The 19,201-nt window shown below is 60.2% G+C and overlaps 2 protein-coding genes across 2 annotated transcripts; one reads left to right on the top strand and one right to left on the bottom strand.

The window, feature by feature from the left end:
* Window positions 1-6,216: 6,216 nt before the first annotated feature.
* LOC107529516 (sodium/potassium transporting ATPase interacting 4) lies at window positions 6,217-12,066 on the top strand. Its single transcript, XM_087819331.1, is given in 5 exon segments — window positions 6,217-6,363; window positions 6,623-6,760; window positions 7,500-7,580; window positions 10,653-10,713; window positions 12,020-12,066. Coding segments are annotated over 5 exon segments (474 nt in total).
* Window positions 12,067-14,832: 2,766 nt separating this feature from the next.
* On the bottom strand, window positions 14,833-18,341 carry BIRC7 (baculoviral IAP repeat containing 7). The gene is made up of 2 exons (XM_087819330.1): window positions 18,059-18,341; window positions 14,833-15,062 (listed from the first exon to the last, which is right to left on the bottom strand). Exons 1-2 carry the CDS (start codon window positions 18,339-18,341, stop codon window positions 14,833-14,835), a joined length of 513 nt encoding a protein of 170 aa, XP_087675456.1.
* Between the last annotated feature and the right edge of the window lie 860 nt (window positions 18,342-19,201).

Raw genomic sequence — 19,201 nt, 5'->3', positions numbered from 1 at the left:
CAAACCTTTCCTCCCAACCTTTCCTTTTTACTGGGGTCTGGGAGCTACCTGGGTTTGGGATCTGGTGTGGCTTCGTCCCCAATTCACTAAGGACCTTCTTAGGAGAACTTGACCTTGCTCTTCTGTTAAATGGACTGTGGGACAGTCAACCAAAACCATGTAGGTGAAACCTCTTGGTAGTTTGTAAGATCGTTGAGTGGGTCAAGGTTGAGGTTGCCTCAGGAAACTGGTGGCCACGGAGAATGGCACCCAGAGCTCCCAGGAGCAGACTGCAGTGGGCGCTCTGCAAATGCCCCTTGTCTGATGGTGCTGCTCAGCCAGGGAAGACGCGAGGGGGGGGGGGAGACCCTCTGGCTCTGGACCGCTGTAGCCAAGAGCAACAACCCAAGGCTGCAGGGCCTCATGAGTCTGGGGCTGAGCCGAAACACTACCTGTGTCTCTCACCTCATATGGAAGCTCCTCCCCCCCAAACCATGTGTCCCCCTGCTTGGGTCTGCTCCTCTCCAGGGCCTGGCCTGGGCCATCTCCTGCCTCCCAGCACAAGATTCACCTCCTGAGGACAGGCATGACCACGTCTTACCCTGACCTGGACCCCAGTGGATTCCTGTGACAGCTGGGATAAGTCCCACCCAGCTTGTGAGCAAAACCTCTGGACCAGACCTAAGCTGCCTCCCTCTCACCACCTGTCCCATAGGGAGCTAGCTCAGTTTCACCTCCACACCTTTGCCCAGCTGTGTCTTCCCCCAGTCCTCCCTCTATCACACACAGGTCCCGGGCCCCAAGGCGCCTACAAAACCAGGTCTCCCCATTGTCCCTCCCATTACTGGTCAAACTCAGAGCAGACCTGGACCTCAGGGCCCCCACATTCCCTGGGCACGTGAGCTCCTGGTAGGCTAGGCTGTCCCTCCTCCTACTCCTGGGCCCTCACTTCAGGAGGGGACCTCTGAACTCTGGACTCAGGTCTGAGACACTTCGAGGTTGGGGTGTGTCTGGGGCCCCACTAGGAAGGAGGTCATACCATGGGCGGGGAAGACACAGGAGGTGCCCAGCAGGAGGTTTCCTGGTGGAGGGGAGTCCCTGGTTTTCCTGGACTCCTGTGGGACTAGCTTGAAGCAGTCTTAGGCCAGAGAAACTGTGCCATTGCTCCTTTAAGAAGGGGTCCCACACCCGGTGGGTGTTGCTCAGTGGTTGAGCCTCACCCTTGAACCAAGAGGTACCCAGCTGGATTCCTAGTTAGGGCACATGCCCAGGTTGTGGGCTTGATCCCCCAGTGGGGAGTGTGCTGGAGGCAGCTGATCCATGTCTCTCTCTCATTGATGCTTCTCTCTATCCCTCTTCCTTCTTCTCCAAAATAAATAAAAACATATTTTTTAAAAAAAAGGGGTCCCCTGCCCCTTCTCCAGCTGACTGGAAGTCCCCAGAGCCTGTGAGTAGGGGGAGGAGGGAGAGAGAGAGAGAGACAGAGAGACAGAGAGAAGGGAGGAAGAGAGGGGGGAAGGGGAAGAGGGAAGGGGAGAGGAGACAAGGGAGAAGGGGGGAGGGAGGAGAGGGGGGGAGAGGGGAAGAGAAGGGAGAGGGGAAGAGAGGGGAGAGGGGAAGAGAGGGGAGAGGGGAAGAGAGGGGAGAGGGGGGGAGAGGGGAGAGGGGGGGAGAGAGGGGAGAGGGGGAAGGGCGAGGGGGCGAGAGGGGGGCTAGAGGAGAGAGGGTGAAGGGGGAGAGGGGGGAGGGGAAAGGGGGGAGAGGGGGGAGTGGGAAAGGGGAGAGGGGGAGGGGGGAGTGGGAGAGGGGAAGGGGGAGAGGGGGAGGGAAGGGGGGAGGGGGAGGGGGAAGGGGAGGGGGGAGAGAGGGGGAGGGGGAGGGGGAGGGGGGAGTGGGAGAGGGGAAGGGGAGAGGGGGAGGGGGAGGGGGAGGGGGAGGGGGAAGGGGAGAGGGGGAGAGGGGGGAGGGGAAGGGGAGAGGGGGAGAGAGGGGGAGGGGGGAGGGGGAGGGGGGAGTGGGAGGGGGGAAGGGGAGAGGGGGAGAGGGGGAGAGGGGGGAGGGGAAGGGGAGAGGGGGAGAGAGGGGGAGGGGGGAGGGGGGAGTGGGAGAGGGGAAGGGGGAGAGGGGGAGAGAGGGGGAGGGGGGAGGGGGAGGGGGGAGGGGGGAGGGGGAGGGGAGAGGGGAGAGAGGGGGAGGGGGAGGGGGGGAGGGGGGGAGGGGGAGGGGAGAGGGGGGGAGGGGGAGGGGAGAGGGGGAGAGAGGGGGAGGGGGGAGGGGGAGGGGGGAGTGGGAGAGGGGAAGGGGGAGAGGGGGAGAGAGGGGGAGGGGGGAGGGGGAGGGGGAGGGGGGAGGGGGGGAGGGGGAGGGGAGAGGGGGAGAGAGGGGGAGGGGGGAGGGGGAGGGAGAGGGGGAGGGGGGAGGGGGAGGGGGAGGGGGGGAGAGGGGGAGGGGGGAGGGGGAGGGGGGAGTGGGAGAGGGAGAGAGGGGGAGGGGGGAGGGGGAGGGGGGGGGGGGGAGGGGGAGGGGAGGGGGAGAGAGGGGGGGGAGGGGGAGGGGGAGGGGGGAGGGGGGGAGGGGGAGGGGGAGGGGGGGAGGGGGAGGGAGCCGCTACCTGAGGGGCGGCGGGACCTGGAGACCAGCGCCGCGGGGAGGGGCGGGGAGGGGCGGCGCGGCCCAGGGCCAGGCGGGGTCTGTGGGTGGGCTCGCGGGCGGGCGGGGCGGTGAGAGTTGGGTTGGGGCCGCTGCGGGTGCGGCGGGACTGCTGGCGACCGGGGATAGCGGCCGGGGCGGGGCCGCGGCGGGCGCTGGACTGGGCACCGGGTTTCCCGGGCGGCGGCTCGGGGCCCGGACGGTAGAGGCGGCCGTGCCCGCACCTGGGCTGCTCCGGCGGCCGCCGCAGGCTCACCTTTGCCCGCACTTTTCCGCTGGTGAGTGGTGACCCCTCCTCGGGCGCCGCCGTCCAGCACACGGGGGTCCGGGCGCTGTCACCGCCCCGGCCCCGCGTCGCGTCCGTGCCGGCCCGCGGGCTCCTGCGCCCAGGCCCGCCGCCCCGCAGTCCGGGAAGCCAGCGCCCGCGCGAGCCCGTGGGCCTCGGCCGCCGCGCTGCAGTGGCCGCGGGGTCCCGCGTGCGGCCCCGTGGGGAAGCGGCGGAGGCGGCTGGCGGGAGAAGCCTGCGGGCAGCGCCGGGACCCTGCCTCGCGGCGCCTCGGGGGGTCGACAAGACGGGGCGCTGCTGCGCGCGCCGCCCACGCGTGTCGGAAGGCGCGTGTGGCACGCGGCGTGCGCGCGTGAGCGTCTGCGAGTGGTCCGTTTCCGAAGGCGGCGCCAGGCCCCAGCGAGTCGCGTTTCCGAGCCCGAGAGCCCGTGGGAGGGGAGCGCTCGTGAGTAGCGGGCGCCCCGCTCCGCCCGCCCCGCGCCCCCGAGCTGGGGGGAGCCGCCCCCCGCAGCTCCGGGGGGGCCCGAGGGTGCGGGGCGGAGGGTTGGAACTGGCGCCCAGGGCTGCGCTCGGCCGTCTTTTGTGCCCGGGTTTAGCTGGACCCTGGATGCAGCTTTGTGAATTTGGCCATCCCGCAGTCAAGTTTCCATTTTGCCCTTGGAGATCCGGGGTGCCAGGCCGGTGGCATTCCCGGAGCCGGCTGCCTGGGGAGGGGGCTAACAAAGGCCTGGGCCGCTGGGTGGGGGAGGAGATGCTGATGACCCCTGGGTCTCTGGTCTTAAAAAGGAAATGCTGCTTTGTTGGGGCAAGGCTGGCTGTGCTCTCCCTCGGACACAGGGTGTTTCCTCCTCCTGAACCCAGGGGCCCAGAGGAGGAGGAGCTGCTTCAGAGGAGAAGTGCTTCCTGCACCCATGGCTGTGCAAGGTTGGTGCCGTCCTTTGCCTGGGAGCAGGGCTAACTGGCCAGGCTGGCACGGAACTGAGATGCACGGGCAGGCGTGTACCACCTGGAGGAGGCTGCTTCCCTGCGGGGCACTCAGAGCTGTGGAAGCCTGAAGGGGTGCGGTGATGGGGAGCTTAGGTGGAGGTAGGCATTCTGCAGGGTTTGTGCTGATAAGGCTGGGAGAGAGCCCCCACCCTGCAAAAGGCTTCCAGGTCCAAGGACTGTCCTGCCGGCAGCAGGGAGCTATTGCAAGCCTAAGAGCAGTGGTGCCGCTCACTGTCCTTAGGTGGGAAGCTCCCTCAGGGGCAGGAATCACAGGAGGTTCCTCCAGCTGGGGTCAGGAAGCAGGAAAGGGAAAGGAAGAGATGATGGGTAAAGAACAGCCCGGAGCCAAGTGCCTGGGAAATCTGCAGGCTGGTGACTAGGGAAGGAAGCAGAGCTGCTTTGGGGGTCCTGTTACTGGTTTGGTTTCATGTTGAGTTTGGTGTGTGGGATGCCCTCAGGTTTGAGCTGATTGGGGCAGGAGAAACAGATGTACTGGGTAAGGGGTGTGACCACAGGCTCAGAGGGATCAGGTCAGGTAATGTTGCCTGTTTAACCTCTGAATTGGACAGAGGGGCATCCTTGCAGGCCTCTGGAAATTTAGCTGCAGCTTAGGGGTTAGGATTATCTTGGCTTGAGGGCTGCAGAATTTCCCTGGTCCAGGAGCTTCTGGCAGACTCTTAGTCTCAGCCAGGTGAGCCCTGGGCCAGGCCAGAGCTGTGTCCCCAGAGGCCAACTATGAATACAACAGAGAGCTGTGAAAAGCCTTTTGTCCTGGGCCCGGGAGGGGGGCAGAGGAGGAGGAGGTCTGACATCACCCACAAATCTGGTCACTGTGTGTGGGGTGGAGGGATCTGAGGGAAAAGCCAAGGGGTGGGTGAGTCCTGTGGCTTTTCTTTTCTCATTTTGACAAGCATGAGAGTTTCCTGGTTACCCAGCTCTGGGACATAGGCCTAAGCATGTCTCCTCAGAGCCTTTTCTCTGAAGAATAGTGTGAACTTTGCCTGCTCCAAGCCAGCAGAATGTAACGGGCTGTTTCTCAGGCTATGTCCCACCATGGTGACAAGAGGGCAGCAGGCAGTCATCGTTCCTCCCTGCTCACCAATGTGGCCACAGCACCGAGCTTAGAAACACAAAAGACAGAAAGATACCCCACACAGCCTCTGCAGTGCTGGCTACCCGGCCAGGCTGCCCTGTCTCTCTCTAGGAGCAGACCTGGGGCACCCCTCGAACTTCAAGAGCCATTATCAGGGATGTACATGATCCCATCCAGTCCAGGACAAGCCTATCACCTCTTGGCCACAGTCACCCAGCCTCAGGGACTCGTCTGGAGTACCTCATGGCAGGCCTGTGGGTAGGATGAGCTGTGACATGAGGGAAAATGGCTCAGAGTGGAGGGTCAAGGTGTGCTTGGGAGGGGCCCACTTTTGTTCCCCACACCCAGCTGTCTCCTAGGGCTGACCCCAGCCCTCCCAAAAGGACATGCTTGGAATATCCCCTGGCCCGAGGCCTCCTGGATATAGCTGCCCCCCCACCCCCACAGACCTCCTGGAAATAGCTGCCCCCCCCCCCAAGCCATCCACAGCAACCGGACAGTGCCTAGCACATACCCACAACAGCTGTTTCTAGGGCTGGTTGGGGTCCCCTAAGGGCTCCAGGACACAGGCAGAGCACCAGAGAGGATTAGGTTGGGGAAGGGCCGAGTGCTCTGGCCCAGGTCAGGGCATTTGTGCCTAGCAGGCCCAGTGACCCCAGGGAACCTGCTGGATTCTGTCCCCTGTCACAGTGCTTCTTAGAGGGACTCCCCCTTCTGCTCCCCTTTCAGAGTCCTCCCCCAGCACCAGGACTCAGCCTGAGGCCCCCACCCTACACACCAGAGATTACTTTGAGTCAGGGACTGGCCTCTGTAGCTCTCCCAGGGCCAAGGGAGTGCTGGGCGCACAGTGGGCCCACAGTGAAATTGTATGCAGCCACAGGCCCAGCTGGGATGCCACCCCTTCTCCACTGCTGTGCTTCCTGGATTCGGTGGGCCCCTGCCAATGCTCGCTGGATATGGAGGACTCAGCTGTATTTCCTCCCATTGTTTCCTCAACACCAGCACGTGTGACAGGCCTGTACCACAAACATGATGAATGAATGAATGAATGAATGAATGAATGAATGAATGAATGCATGCTTTCTGGAGTCATGGCTGAGCTCAGAGTCTGTCAGTTTCCCTACGATAAAACATCAAGTTCCTTAGGTGTCCGATTCCCTCCCATTTGTACTCTGTCGGCTGTGCCTACAGGGCTGATGTCCACAGGGCTGGAGGGGCGAGAATGGCCTTAAAGTGGAGGAGCAGCCTTGCCCCACCCCCACTGTCCCCAAAGCACATGAAAGCGCAGCAGACTGAGGGTGTGGATGTGGAAGCCCACTCCCAGGCTCCAGCTTCCTGGCCTGTGTCTGTTGTTTGTTCCCTCAAATCTGTGAGCTAGAGCAGCCCTGGATGGAGTTCCATTCACCAGATGAGGAAACTAAGGACGGGGTATGGGGCTTGTTCAAAGAGGACCTTTCAAAACAGAAGGAACACCCAATGGAGAGTTTTCCAGGCCATTTGACTCATTGGAGGGTTCTGTTGGAAGAGCCAGGGCCCCAGCAGGTGTTCAAAGGGGGGTGATTAGGCAGGGGAGGCTGGGCGGGGCCTCCCTAGGAGTCCACTGCTCCTCACACACCTGCCTGCCCTAGGGCACCGCCCTGAAGCAGCAGGTGTTTGACTTCCTGTGCTACCAGTGGGTGTCCATCCTGGCCACTTTCATCCACATCGTCATGGTCATCCTGGGGCTCTTTGGCACAATCCAGTAGCGTCCTCGCTACATTGTGGTGGTGAGTCCACCATGTTCTCGTCCCCTCCCAGATGACCAGTATGGGGCCCTCCAGGAGTATATTGTCCCAGAAACCACCAGAATACATGTAAAGGCCAGGATTTTAGCCACACACAGCCTTCTCTGAGCCCCAGGCTCACACCTTTCCACAGCCTGGAATCCTGACCTGGACACAGACACAGAGCCAGGACTGGTCCCTGGCGTGCCTTGGCCCAGGTCCCTGTACGCTGCCCCCTGCCCTGGACTAGCTCGTATGATGTTCAGGAGTTTGATCGGTGTAGTATTTTCAAGTGCAGATCAAAATAATTGGTCTAGACCTGGGTTTGTGGCAAACTTTTCCTGCAAAGCGCCTCATGGCAGGTATTTTGGGACTGTGGGCCACAGTCCTGGCTAGGGCACAAATGCAGCCCTGAGCACAGTGAATATGGGGACGTTTTGTGTCCCAGTAAGACTTTACAACAGCAGGCACCCGTCCTCAGGCCTCCACTCCCAGCAGCCCCATCTCTTGGGTGCCCCTCCGTGGGAGCAGGAGCCCTGTCACCACCAAATGGCTGAGACCTGAGAGCAGAGTCCCTGCCCCCACGGAGGTTTTGGTGGAGTCTCTTCTCCAAGGGCAGTCCAAGGGCAAAAGCAGGGTGGGCCTCCTCCCTCTGAAGAGCTATCCCCCCCCCCCATCTCCCTAGTACTCCATCTAGGTTCATTCACCACCCACCCCCCCCACACACACACTTTCTCCCTAGTATGCTGTGTGGGCAGCCTTCTGGGTCACCTGGAATGTTTTTATTACCTGCTTCTACCTGGAGGTGGGAGGCCTCTCCAAGGTGAGTAAAGTCCAAGAGACCTGTGCAAACAGAGAGGGCATGGCCACTGTGGGCACTACATGCCTTAGTCACCTGTCTGCCACATAGAGAGGCAGGGCTAGGTCTGCTTGTGGCTCTGTCTCTGGCCCCAGAAAAGGCCTGGCCCATAGCAGTGACAGTAAAGGTCTGAGAAAAGACCAGTGATTTGATGGATGGATGAGGAGCTGTGGATACTGATGGACTGGTAGTCTCCAACTGGGGAAAGATGCACCAGGGAAGGCTTCCTAGAGGAAGGGGCCTCAGATCCTGGGCAGCACCTAAAAGGAGAATCAGGGCTGGAGGCCAGGAGAGACCAGCCCTGGCAGAAGTGTACAGGTGGGAACACCACCTTGCGGGGACTTGGCCTGGGCCAGGCAGGGCCATGTTGCCCTCCTGCATCCTCTGGGCTGCTTTGCTCCTTCAAACGCTGATGAAGTCCTTTGGTCCCTCCTGTGGGGATCGATGGGGACCACATCCAAGCCATGTTTTGCTAGGAGTATCCCCATATGAAGTTATGGGGCTGGGGACACCAGGGCTCCCGAAGTCTGTCCCCTCCCAGCCCTGGAGGCAGCGTGGGCAGGGGAAGGAGCCTGAGCGCTCCACCCCAAGTAGCCACCCTATGCCTGAGTGGCTACTTGGGGCACTTGGCACATAGCAGTTTATTTCATCCCTGCATGAAGCTCAGAGGTAAGTCTTCAGAGCCAGAAGTGGGTATGGGGTTTGACTCCAGGTGCCAGGTGGGGAGCAGCTGGGAGGGCTTTGGTGCCCTTATCCCTTGTGGAGTGAGGGTGGAGTCCAGGGTGGAGGTTGGTGGTGTCTCTGGTGCTAATCTGGTCACACCCCATCACCCTCAAGACAGTAAGCTTTTGACCTTCAACTTCTCTAGACACCGCTCCTGGTGGGGTGAGCATGGCCCTGGCTGTCAGCACGAGGAGCCAGTGGCAGGCTTGGGGCCCCCTGATGGCCAGGCCCTGGTGCCAGGTGTAGGCTGCTGCCTGGAGCATGGCTATGTGGAGGCCCTGCACAGCACCTTGCAGATCCTGGTGGCGGTGAGTGTGGGGGAGGGGTATGGGGTGCGGGAAAGGGGACTCATCAACTATGGTAGAAGGGCACAGGCCTTTCCTGCTCAGAGGGCCACACTGTCCTTCACCAGGTCAGGATGCCCTTCCTTGCCCATATCCCTACCCAAGAGATTAAAGACTCACCCCACCCCCACCCCCACCTATATGGCTTGATCCACTGGAGCCTCGTTGTCCTGCTCTGTAAAATGGGCTCAGGACCAACTGTGACCCCAGAGGCAGCATGAGGATGAAACAAGGGGATAGGACCTGCAGGTCCTGATGAAGTTATGGGGCTGGGGACACCAGGGCTCCCGAAGTCTGTCCCCTCCCAGCCCTGGAGGCAGCGTGGGCAGGGGAAGGAGCCTGAGTGCTCCACCCTGGCCAGCCAAAGGGACCATTTCCTCACCAGCCACTCAGCAAGGGCCTGGGAAGGGAGGCAGGGACCCAGCCTGGCCCACACCTGCTAGCTGCTTTCTGATCCTGTGGTGCTGAGAGTAGGGTTGCAGATTACAAATAAAAATACAGGTTGCTCAGTTAAATTTGAATTTCAGAGAAACAAGTAAGTTTTAGTGAGTGTTCTGGGCCATGTTTAGGATATACTTACACTAGCACACACACATTCATTATGTATCTGAAATTTAGGTTTAACTGGTCATTCTGTATTTTATCTGCAACCCCAGCAAAGAGAGTTGACTTAATGTAAGGGGCCTGGGTTGGCAGGAGGGTCTGCAGGGCTTGGGGGTACATACTTTGCCTTGGTAGGAGCCAGCCCTCTGCTGTTTGCTTTGGAGGGTCCAGGAGAAGTTGACCCTTGGATGGCCTCATGCAGTCCTTCAGGAAGAAACAGTCAGAGGGGCCAGAGCACCCGGTGCTGGGGGATCTGAGACTGCAGGTCCTGCAGGCGTCTGGAGAGCTTTGTGGAGGATCTGGGGCAGGAGTCCAGAGGATGGACCCCAAGGGGCTGTGGGAAGGTAGAGTTGTAGCAGATGGCGCCTCCTCTCCCAGAACCCCCACCCCAGGAAGAGCAGGGACGCAGGAAGCTTTTCAGCACCACGGCCAGCTACCCGGCTTGCTCCTTCTACCTGGCCCACGGCGTGTGGGCAAGCTGCTCAAGTTGCTCGTCAGTACTGAGGAGACAGGCCTCCGAGTGACCGTGCAGAAGGCCCATGGGCTGTCCCCTGGGAAAGTGGGGGCCTCCAGAGCAGGGGCATGAGCTCAGCTTTTCCAGCACCTCTGTCAGCCCTGATGGCGGTGAACACCACACTCCAGAGTAACTCATCCTGTGGGTAGTGTTACCTGGGCCACGTGAGTGTGGAGGGCTCGGGCCATGGGCAGCCCTGGCCTCGCACCATCTCAGCTGAAGCCTTTTCTTCCTGGTTGCCTGCTACTCAAGGGTACAGGGGGGAGTGAGATAATGAGGGCCTGCCCTTTTCCCCTGAAGTCTGAGCACCCTCCAGTGAGGGCCCCTGCCAGGCCAAGCCCCGGAATCCCTCAGGGCAGCAGCTGGCCCCATCCACTCTGCCCAGAATTGCCTGGGTCTGTCTCTCCTGCACTGTCATCCAAACCATGGAGCTTGGCTGGCTCACAGCTTGTCAACTAGAACTGCCTGGAGACGACCCATTCCCCAAGGAGGGGAAACCCAGTGAATGGCTGTGTAAGGCACCTAGGGAAGTGGCCTGGCTGTAACTCCGGGGTGGGCCTCAGCCTGGGGGGCCATCCAGGCTGAGGTCACATGTCTCCAAGGGCCTCTCTATGCATCTCACCCGTCTGTTAAGCAGGGACTTGGTCATCTTCCCGGCTCTCTTATTCAGTGGCCAGCCCTCACCCCTGGAGGCCCTCACCCATACTTTGCCCCTCACCCACAGGGACTGAGCCAGCCCTGCTAGGGAAGTCAGACACCATCTGGAACTTCAGAGCTCAGCCGGCCCACGTCCCGAAGTGACACTCCTGCAGCTTGCCCAGTGTCCGCGCCTGGCCTCTCCATGTCCTTCAGCTGGTGGGCTTTGCCTGTGCATGCTACGTGGTCAGCATTTTCACTGAGGACGAAGACAGCTGTAAGTGTGCCACCCAAGGGCTCCCACAGAAGCCTTTCAGAGACCCAGCCTGGCCTGGCAGTGGGGGAGGGAGAGGGGAGCAGAGGGTTGGCCACAGAGGTGGCATCTCTGAGTTCTCCTGCCCTCCTCTCTTAGATGGGTCTCCATGGCCGGGGGGGGGGGGGGCGGGCGGGCGAGGGTCCTGTCTGAGCAGAGAGGGGGATGGTCCAGCCACTTGAGAAGAGGTGAGGGAGAAGTGCCAGGCTGTGGCCACCAGAGGTCAGCTCACTTCGAGACCTGCAGGTTTGAGGGCTCCTGTTCTGCAGGGCTGGCCCCCCACGGCCCCCACAGCTGCTGCAGGTGGAGGGCTGAGCCCTCAGACTATGGGGGGACAGGCCACTCTCCCTCCTGGCAGCTGAGAACAGGACCCTGCTAGCTGGGCATCCCCCGGGACCTCAGGGCTGGCCTGGACCTATCTGAGCCTCGTGTTCACTGTCCCTGCACTGTGAGCCCTTCTACTTGCCTCTGAGTTGCAACATCAACACTCAGCTGCCCTCATAGGCACCAACCGTCTGGGCTCTGACATGGTCTCATGGGAAGGCCCTGTAGAGAAAAACAGAGCCAGGGTGGGTGGAGGCTGGGTGTACCAGGGGCCCTGGCTCCCATGGGCAGACCCTTCCCTGGGGCTGGGATCAGAATTCAGAACCCCTGTCCCAGGAGTTAGGTGGCTGTGCGGTGGGTAGTCCACTTGTCCATCCTGTGGCTTAGAGACCTGGCTCACTCTGGGACCAGCTCCTAGCTGCCTTGGTGCTGTGTGAGCACCCCACCATCTCGCAGGCCAAAGCTGGCTGGGAGAGACAAAAAGCTTCATGTGTTGGTCGCATTAACATATACTAGGATAGGAGCCAGCCCTGGGGTTCAGGAATAGATTAGTTTTGCCTGGAAAGCCCCTGCCACCTGGTAACTGTGCAGACAGCTTCAAAGGAGGGGGGGCGGGGGCGGGATGTTTGTGACTATGAACGGTGATTGGGAGAGCCTGCAGTCCCCAACCCCCCGGCTCTGAGGATCAGGCTCTCTGGCCACATTCCCCGCTGAGCATGTCAGTGCCCGTTGAAACACTTCACCTGAAGTCGCTTGCACTATTCATGGTTCAGAGAGAGCTCTGTCTCCAGGTCTGAGCTGCCTGGGGTGGTGTCGCCCTCCCTAGGACCCCTCCGCTCACCCCCATCCTTGCCATCACTGTGCATTTAGGGTTGGGTGTGTCCTCCATTCTGCCATTTTTTTCATCGTCTGGGTCTTGTTTTATTTGGGTCTTGATTTCTTTCAGTTGATTTCATTGGTGGATTTGGTCCATTTTCTCTACCGTGTCACTGAAAACCCTCCAACCTCTTGTTCAGGCAAGTGTACTTGTAAGTATGGCTGCCAGTCAGCTTACACAGCCCTGAGGCTCCTGTCCTGGGGCAGCCTCACCAGGCATCGTCTGTCTGTCCATCTTTCATCATCTATCCATCCCCACTTTCCTGAGATATGCTCTGTGCGTCTCCAGACCAGGGATGGGGCTGCAGAGGGTCTGGGGCTTGCCCCCCACCCCCGGAGCTCCATGCCCAGTGAAGTCCGTGGGAATTTGGGTCTAAGCTGGTTTCATGCCAGGGGTCAGGGTGGGGTACCAAGAGGCCACCTACCAGAGGGTGATGTCTCACTGTGGCAGGAAGTTTGGAGTGTTTGTTTCCTATTTTTGGAGGAACAGACTTCTTCCTCCACAACGAGCAGTGTTCCCACCCTGCACACCCAGGCTGGGGGGTGGGTTGCTGGGTACCTGCCTCACCTTCCTTGAAGTAGCCCTTGCCGCCAGCCCTGCCTGCTGTGTCATCCTGAAATTTGGGGTCATCCTGAGATTTGGTGGCTAGTGGTTCTGTTCTTGGTCAAGCTGCACTTTCTTCATTCTACCCATGTCCTCAGGGGCAAGCCTACCCTTCAGCGCCACACCTGCGGCCATCCCCTGGGGACACTGACCCTCCTGGCAATCCCCCAGCCTTTCTACTCTATGAGTGAAGGGTGCACCTTGACCCAAGGCCATCAGAGGTAACAGGCATCCAGCTTCCGCGACACAGAGATGCCTCACCCAGGCCCCTGAGCCAGGGTAGGGCACATGTGAGAGTCAGTGATGGGGGGCACATGGGGCTCTGAAATTACAGTCTGCAGGGGAATTTCACCCAGAGTGAGCCCCTCCTTCCATGCCCAGCCCCTACCCCCAAACACAGAGATGTCTGCAGATGAGCCTGACCTGCCCAGGTGTTAACCCCAGACCTGGGCTGGGCCTTCCAACGTTGCCTTCTACTCCTTTGTCAAAGCCCAGGAAGCCCTCCCCTTCTGGATTTTGTCCCATTTGCATTTGAGCTTTCCAGGGGAAGAGAGCACAGCAGCTCTGATGACCAATGACCTCTGACCCCCTGAGCCTTCCTTCCTAGCCAGAAGCAGCTCCTCAAGGGTTCTTTACCCCCACAGGCCTGCGTAAGTGAAAGAGCATCCCTCCTCATGCCTCCAGCCTCTGATTCACCACAAATGTCAGATGTTGAGGGGACCCTGGACAGTGGGACTCACCAGGCTCCCTGCCCCTAGGGCCTTGCAGGTGGCCAGAGCACCTGCCCCAGGGTCAAGCAATTAGATACCAGCCGGGGCAGCAAGCTAGCCCCAGGCCAGGATGACTGCAACTCCAAAAGTTTATAAGTGCTTTTTCTAAAAAGAAAAAAAAGATAGAAAATCACATCCTCTCTCCACAACAGGCCTGGGACTGTTGTCCAAGGAGCCCCTTCCTCAGGTGCCCTGCACTGGAGCTGCTGGACCCTGTAGGCTGCCCACGGAGGTGGGGCAAAGAGCTGGCCTCAGGGACTTCCAGATGGAAAATGTGACCCCATCTTGAAGGTCAGCGTGAGCCCACGGGCCCCCCACGAAGGGTGCTCCTGATTAAACAGTGTACACTGGCCGGAGCTCTCACCAGGTGCTGCAGCTGTTGGGTGAGGGTTGGGTTTGTCCGGGAGCAATGGCCCTTCCCCCTGCAGGGCCAGGCACTGCCTTGTGGTAGGCCCTGGAACTGTTCACAAAAAAGACCTTAGGCAATAGTCCTACAGTGTCCCCAAGATACCCAGTAGGTAATAAACCACTTTCCCTAAGAAACAGGAGTTAGTGAATAATTACAAGTTTGTCTCAGAAGTGGCCTTAGGCAAGTAGATTGTAGAGGTCCTTAAAAATGCTGAAAAGATAAGAACAGGGAAAGGGGGAGGGGAATGGGCTGCCTTATGAGGAGGCATTTGAGGAAATGGCTTGGAGAAGGGTAGAAGGGTGGGTGCTGCCCTGCTGGTGAGCAGAGATGGGGAGGGGGCAGGGTGGTGGGGAGGGGGCCCATGGTTCAGTTCAGGAACACAGGCTGCTGAACACCATTGGGAAAAGCCTATCACTTTATTGTGAATCTTCAAAAGCATCCAAACTTAGGTAAAACCTCCCCACTCCCCACACCAAGCCATCTTCCACCCTGGGCCAGGAATCAGGCGAGTGGTGCTGGACCAGCTCAGCTGTCCTCGGCAGGCCCACTGCCTGGTCCAAGCGACCGGCTGAGCCAGGCAAGGCGCCCACATGGCGGCCACACTCGGCACCCGGGGGGGAAGAGGGGTGAGTTAGGAGCTCCCAGTTGGCTTGTACCCCTGGGGAGATCTTGGGGCACACAGACCCTTGAGGACCTTGAGAAGGCCAGGTTCCTGTCCCTATCCCTGCCCCACCCATCTATGATAATCCAAGGTTCACACATCCACACCCCATGGTACATTTCCACCAGCCTGGGAGCCCAGTTTAAGGTCCCGTCCAGGGTCCTAGGAAAGGACAATCAAGGCAGAGACGTGCCCAGCAGATGTGGTTTAATGTGCCCAAGCAGGAGGCAGTGCCTCCCCACCCAGGGTGCTGTGTGGAGAAGGGTCAGAGCAAGAATCTAAGCGTTGAGGGAGGTAAGGGCTCCATTAGGGCATTTGCCAGGGCTGGGGGTAAAGGAAGTGCTGCCTCCCGCCCTGGTCTCAATGCCTGCCAACCCCGGTGTCAGGGTTGCAGTGTCAGGGCATGCTTGGGGTCACTGCCCAGCACAGAAAGGTATGCTCATGTGGCCCAGGACAGGCAGATGTGCTCACCTGACTTAGGACAGGCAGGTGCATACACAGCTGCGATGGGGGCCCTGCAGATGGGGCACAGCTGCAGGTTGGGTGTGCACTCAGCACAGACCAGGTGGCCGCAGGGCACAAAGACAATGGACACAGTGCAGTTTAGGCACACCTTGCAAGTCCGTTCCTCCCACAGTCGCTGCAGCTGCTCCTCCATGTCCTGGGCTCCTGGGGGCTCAAGAACCTACAGGCTATGGGTATGGGCCTGGGCTCCCTGTGGTTCCTCCAAGGGGGGCTGGGCCTGAGACACCTCCCCACACTGTGACCTCCACCCTCTGTACTGGGCTGATGTGGGAGGTGGGCTGGGGTCACCCCAGGATGCAGAAGAGCTGGCCCCTCCCCAGGTGGGTCCTACCCTCACCTGGCTCCCTGGCACCCTCTGAATGGGTCTCTCTTCTGGGTGTGGGAAGCTCAGGGCCTAGGTGCACAGAAGCTGTAGGCAGTTAGGAATAGACTAAGACTGAGAACTGTGCGGGAAAGTGAGGCCCGGCCCAGAGATAGGTCCAGTTCTGACAGGAGAGGCAGCAGGACCAGCCCCTGCTCCCTAAAACCTTTCCTCCCACCACAGTCAGAATCCCCAGAGTCCACTCATCTGCAGGACGCTGGGCCCCTCCAGCCCCTCATGTGGTGGCTGCATGCTGCATGCTTGCCGGGCCCTAGAGGGGCAGAACAAGAACAAGGGAGAGGTAGGCAGTGTCCACAGAACAGAGGTACCTCTGCCCCCTGCTGCCCTGCCCCTGTCCTCTTCCTGGAGTAGGTCAGCCACAAGCTGTGATGGGGACATAATGGTTAGCACCACCCAGGGATACTTTTGCCACACCTGCCTCCACCTGAGGCCTCTTTGGACCTCAGTGAGTCCTGCTGGGCACCAGCTCCACTCAGAGCATGCCTGGCTGCCCCTGGAATCTTCAAGGCAGGGGTGCTGGACCCAGGTCAGGGAGGGCCTGGGGCTTTAGGTCATGGGAGAGAGGCAGACAGCCTGTCACTGTGGCCAGTTGCCAGGACCACCTCAACACAGGGGCCTCTGTGTCCATCACAGCTACTCCATCAGCATCCGAGTGGCAGGTTGCAAAGTCAGACTGCCACCAGGAAAAGCCATAAACCTGATGAGCAAAGCCACCACAGACGAAGCCCCACTAGGTGCCAGGCACTGTTTCCTAGAGTGACACTTGGACCCCGTTTAATCCCAGATGGGGTGAGCACTTGACAACTCAGGGCAAGAAGCTCAGAGAGCAAAAGTCACCTGCTCTACAGTCAGAAGAGCCAGGATCTGAATCCTGGAGTTCCTGGAGCCTTGGCCCCCAAGGCCTGGACACAGGAAAGCCGAGCTCAGCATAGCCGGCTCCTCTGTGGGCTCATGACTGCAGCTGGGTCAACTCTCGGCCTATAGCTGGTATCCACCCCAGCAGAGGCCACCCGGGACACAGCACCTCTCCTCTCCCCATTCCCATCACCTGCCCTGGGACTGGCCACACCTGTAGCCCTAGACACACACAGTGCCGCTTGCAGCCCCCTGAAGCCAGCCCAGACAGTACCCTCACTCCTGGTCAAGCAGCCTTCACTCTCCATGCTGTCCAGCAGCAGGGGGACACCCAACAGCCTCAGCCACAGGGCAGTCTGCAGGTGACCAAGAGAGCAGACATGGGCCACACACACGCCATGGCTCACCAGAAGGGGCAGCAGGGGCTGTGTCTTTCAGTTCCTCCCATTGGTCCTAAAAAGAGCCAGAGAACACCTGTGTCCTCAGTACAGGGAGATGTGGTGCTGGGGAGGGACCCTCAGCACTTGCTCCCAGCCCTAAGGAAAGGCAGGACTCAACCAGGAGACGAACAGGTGGCAACAGGACTCCTGGATGCTGCAGACAAAGTCCCTTCCTTTTGTCCAGAGCAGGAATTCACACCTGAAGAAAGTGAGCTCAGAAGCCCCATGGGTGGTGGGTTTGGGCTGGCAGAAAACCCCCCTCACTATCAGGTTCAAGCTGTAAACGCCCTGGGGCCGGGGTCCTGCCTTTTGCTCCTGTTCCCCCCACAGTGTCCTATGAGGGGGGGAGGGCAGGGTCCCTGAGTGGTGGGCACTTGCTGAGAAGGCTGTTTGGGAAGCAGCCTCTGTTGAGCATCAAGGAAGAAACAGCAAAAGTGCCATCCCAGAGGGCCCCCAGCCCCACCTCAACACCCCCATGACTGCAGACCCAGGAGCTTCCCGCAGGGCCCTTACCTGGGGAACCACTTAGCGTGCTCAGTCCAGGGGTCATCCCCTTGCTCCCAGCTCTGCAGACCCCTGTAGCAGAAGCACCTCACCTGGTCCTGTTGACCTGGGGGGAGCAGAGATGCTGGCCCTCCCTGCACCCCTGCTCTCACTGGGCCAGGTGTGTCTCCCAGGCTGGGGACAGGGGTTCTCAGGTAGCCTTTTCTTATAGGGTGGGAGCTCTCTGAGGCCACAACTGGGTCTGCCACCCCTGCCCCATATTCTTCCCAGATCTCACATGCACCCCAATTTTCTCAAAGGAGAAATGGGATAACAGCATCTGGGCACTTACCAGGATGGACAAGAACATTCGTGAAAGGAATGTGGCACATTGCTCACAGAGGCAGGGGGTGGGGGTGGGGCAAACCCCTGGCCCCAGAACACCCTGTCACCTTGGAGCTTCGGGAGACAGGAGTATATACGCCCATAACTCTACCCAGGTGCCACCTCCCCAGGATGGATTCCCAGTGACAGGTAAAAGGGGCGCTGCAAGGCTCACATTCTTTTGGGTGGTGAGGGACCTCTTTGCTTCACTCCCCCACTATCAACAGAATTGTCACCTGGTACTGCAGATGGGGGCTGCAGGCATGTCCCACCACCAGACCTCCAGAGAGCCTGTGTCTGGATTCCCGGGGCCCCACAAACATTCCTCCTCCCAGCTCCAACTGTCTCACCACTGACCCCCCCAGCCAGGGTCCAGCTGTGCTGTGTTGTTCTGGCCCCTCCCCAGCTGCACTTGTCAGTCTGAAGCAAATGCCCAGGAGAGACTCCAGGGCTGGGGACAAGTGTGAAGGGCTGCAGGACCCCTGCCCCTTCTTCATCGGGCTCGGACCCTCCCTGCTGTAGGGTATGGGCTCCTTGGAGTAGGTGGACCCTCAGTGCACAGAGGTCCTGAATGGTGCTCAGGCCCCAGGACTTACCACTGTGGAAGAAGCCGGCAGCGGCCAGCAGCCCAGGCCGCAACGTGGCAGTCAGCAGCCAGTCATAGGATGAGGCCAGCCGCAGTTCCTTGGAGCCCATCTCCAGAAAGGCGGGCCTTGAGAATGGGGTGGCCTCGGGCCCCTCCTCTTCTTCTTCCTCTGCCAGGGGACACAGCTGACCGAGGGCCTGCCCATTCATGTGGTCCTGGCCTCCCCAGGACAGGGTACTGCCAGAGTCCTGGCCTAGGACGTGCACAGAGAGCGGGGTCCACAGTGCCCCCATGTGGGGCTGCCTCTGGCTGCCTCTGGCTGCCCAGTGGCTCAGCTCTGGGCCACAGCACCAGCACTTGGCCCTGTCCTCAGGCCCCATAGAGGAAATACCAGCTGTGACCAGTTCTGCTATAGTAACAGTGCCCCCGGATAGCCAGGCCTGGAATGTGCCCAGCCAGGCTGCCTCAGAGGTCCTGAGACCCAGGCCCGGCCTCCTGTTAGTTGTGGCCTTTGCATCAAACAGCTGCGAGATGAGGGAAGGCACTGTCCTGCCCCCCAGATGCCCCAGGTAAGGGAGGGGCCAGGGGCCCCTGAGGGCTGCTGGGGCCCAATGCTTTCTGGAAGGGGCCAGCATCACATGCTCTCTGGGGTGGGGGTGTGTCATGAGGCTGCAGGGCAGGGGCTGGGGCAGTGGGGGCCTCTGTGGGGGCCAAAGATCTCCTTTCACTCCATGGGAGCAGGCAGTGTCTCCAGGACAAGGGGAAGGGTCCAGAGCACAAAGACCCCTCCCAAGACAGCTGAGGGCTGGCACTGGCTTTAGGACCTCAGGGAGGGGGGAGGAGAGGAGGAGTTGGTGATGCTGTTGGTGAGCTCAGACTTCCTGGGCCTGGTGCCAGGGGCAGCCTCTGGAAGCAGAAGGTTCCAGGTGATCGGAGCTATGCAATTAGTGCTGTCCCAGAAGAAGGGGTCACAGGGGTGTCTAGTGAAGGGCTGGGCCTGGAGCCATTTACCTAGATGCCTTCCTGCTCTGAACCCTGGAGCCAAAGGGGGCTTGAGATATCCCTGTGTCCAGTGGGGTGCAGGAGGGCCTCAGCAGATCCAGGCAGATCCAGGCCTCTCAGGTCCTCAGGGTGTGAAGAGGGAAGCAAATGG

This window comes from Miniopterus natalensis, chromosome 7 (genome assembly GCF_054644295.1).
Source record: "Miniopterus natalensis isolate mMinNat1 chromosome 7, mMinNat1.hap1, whole genome shotgun sequence".
NCBI lineage: Eukaryota > Metazoa > Chordata > Mammalia > Chiroptera > Miniopteridae > Miniopterus > Miniopterus natalensis.
The sequence above is the reverse complement of the archived record's forward strand: the minus strand, read 5'-3'. Positions and strand labels throughout refer to the sequence as shown.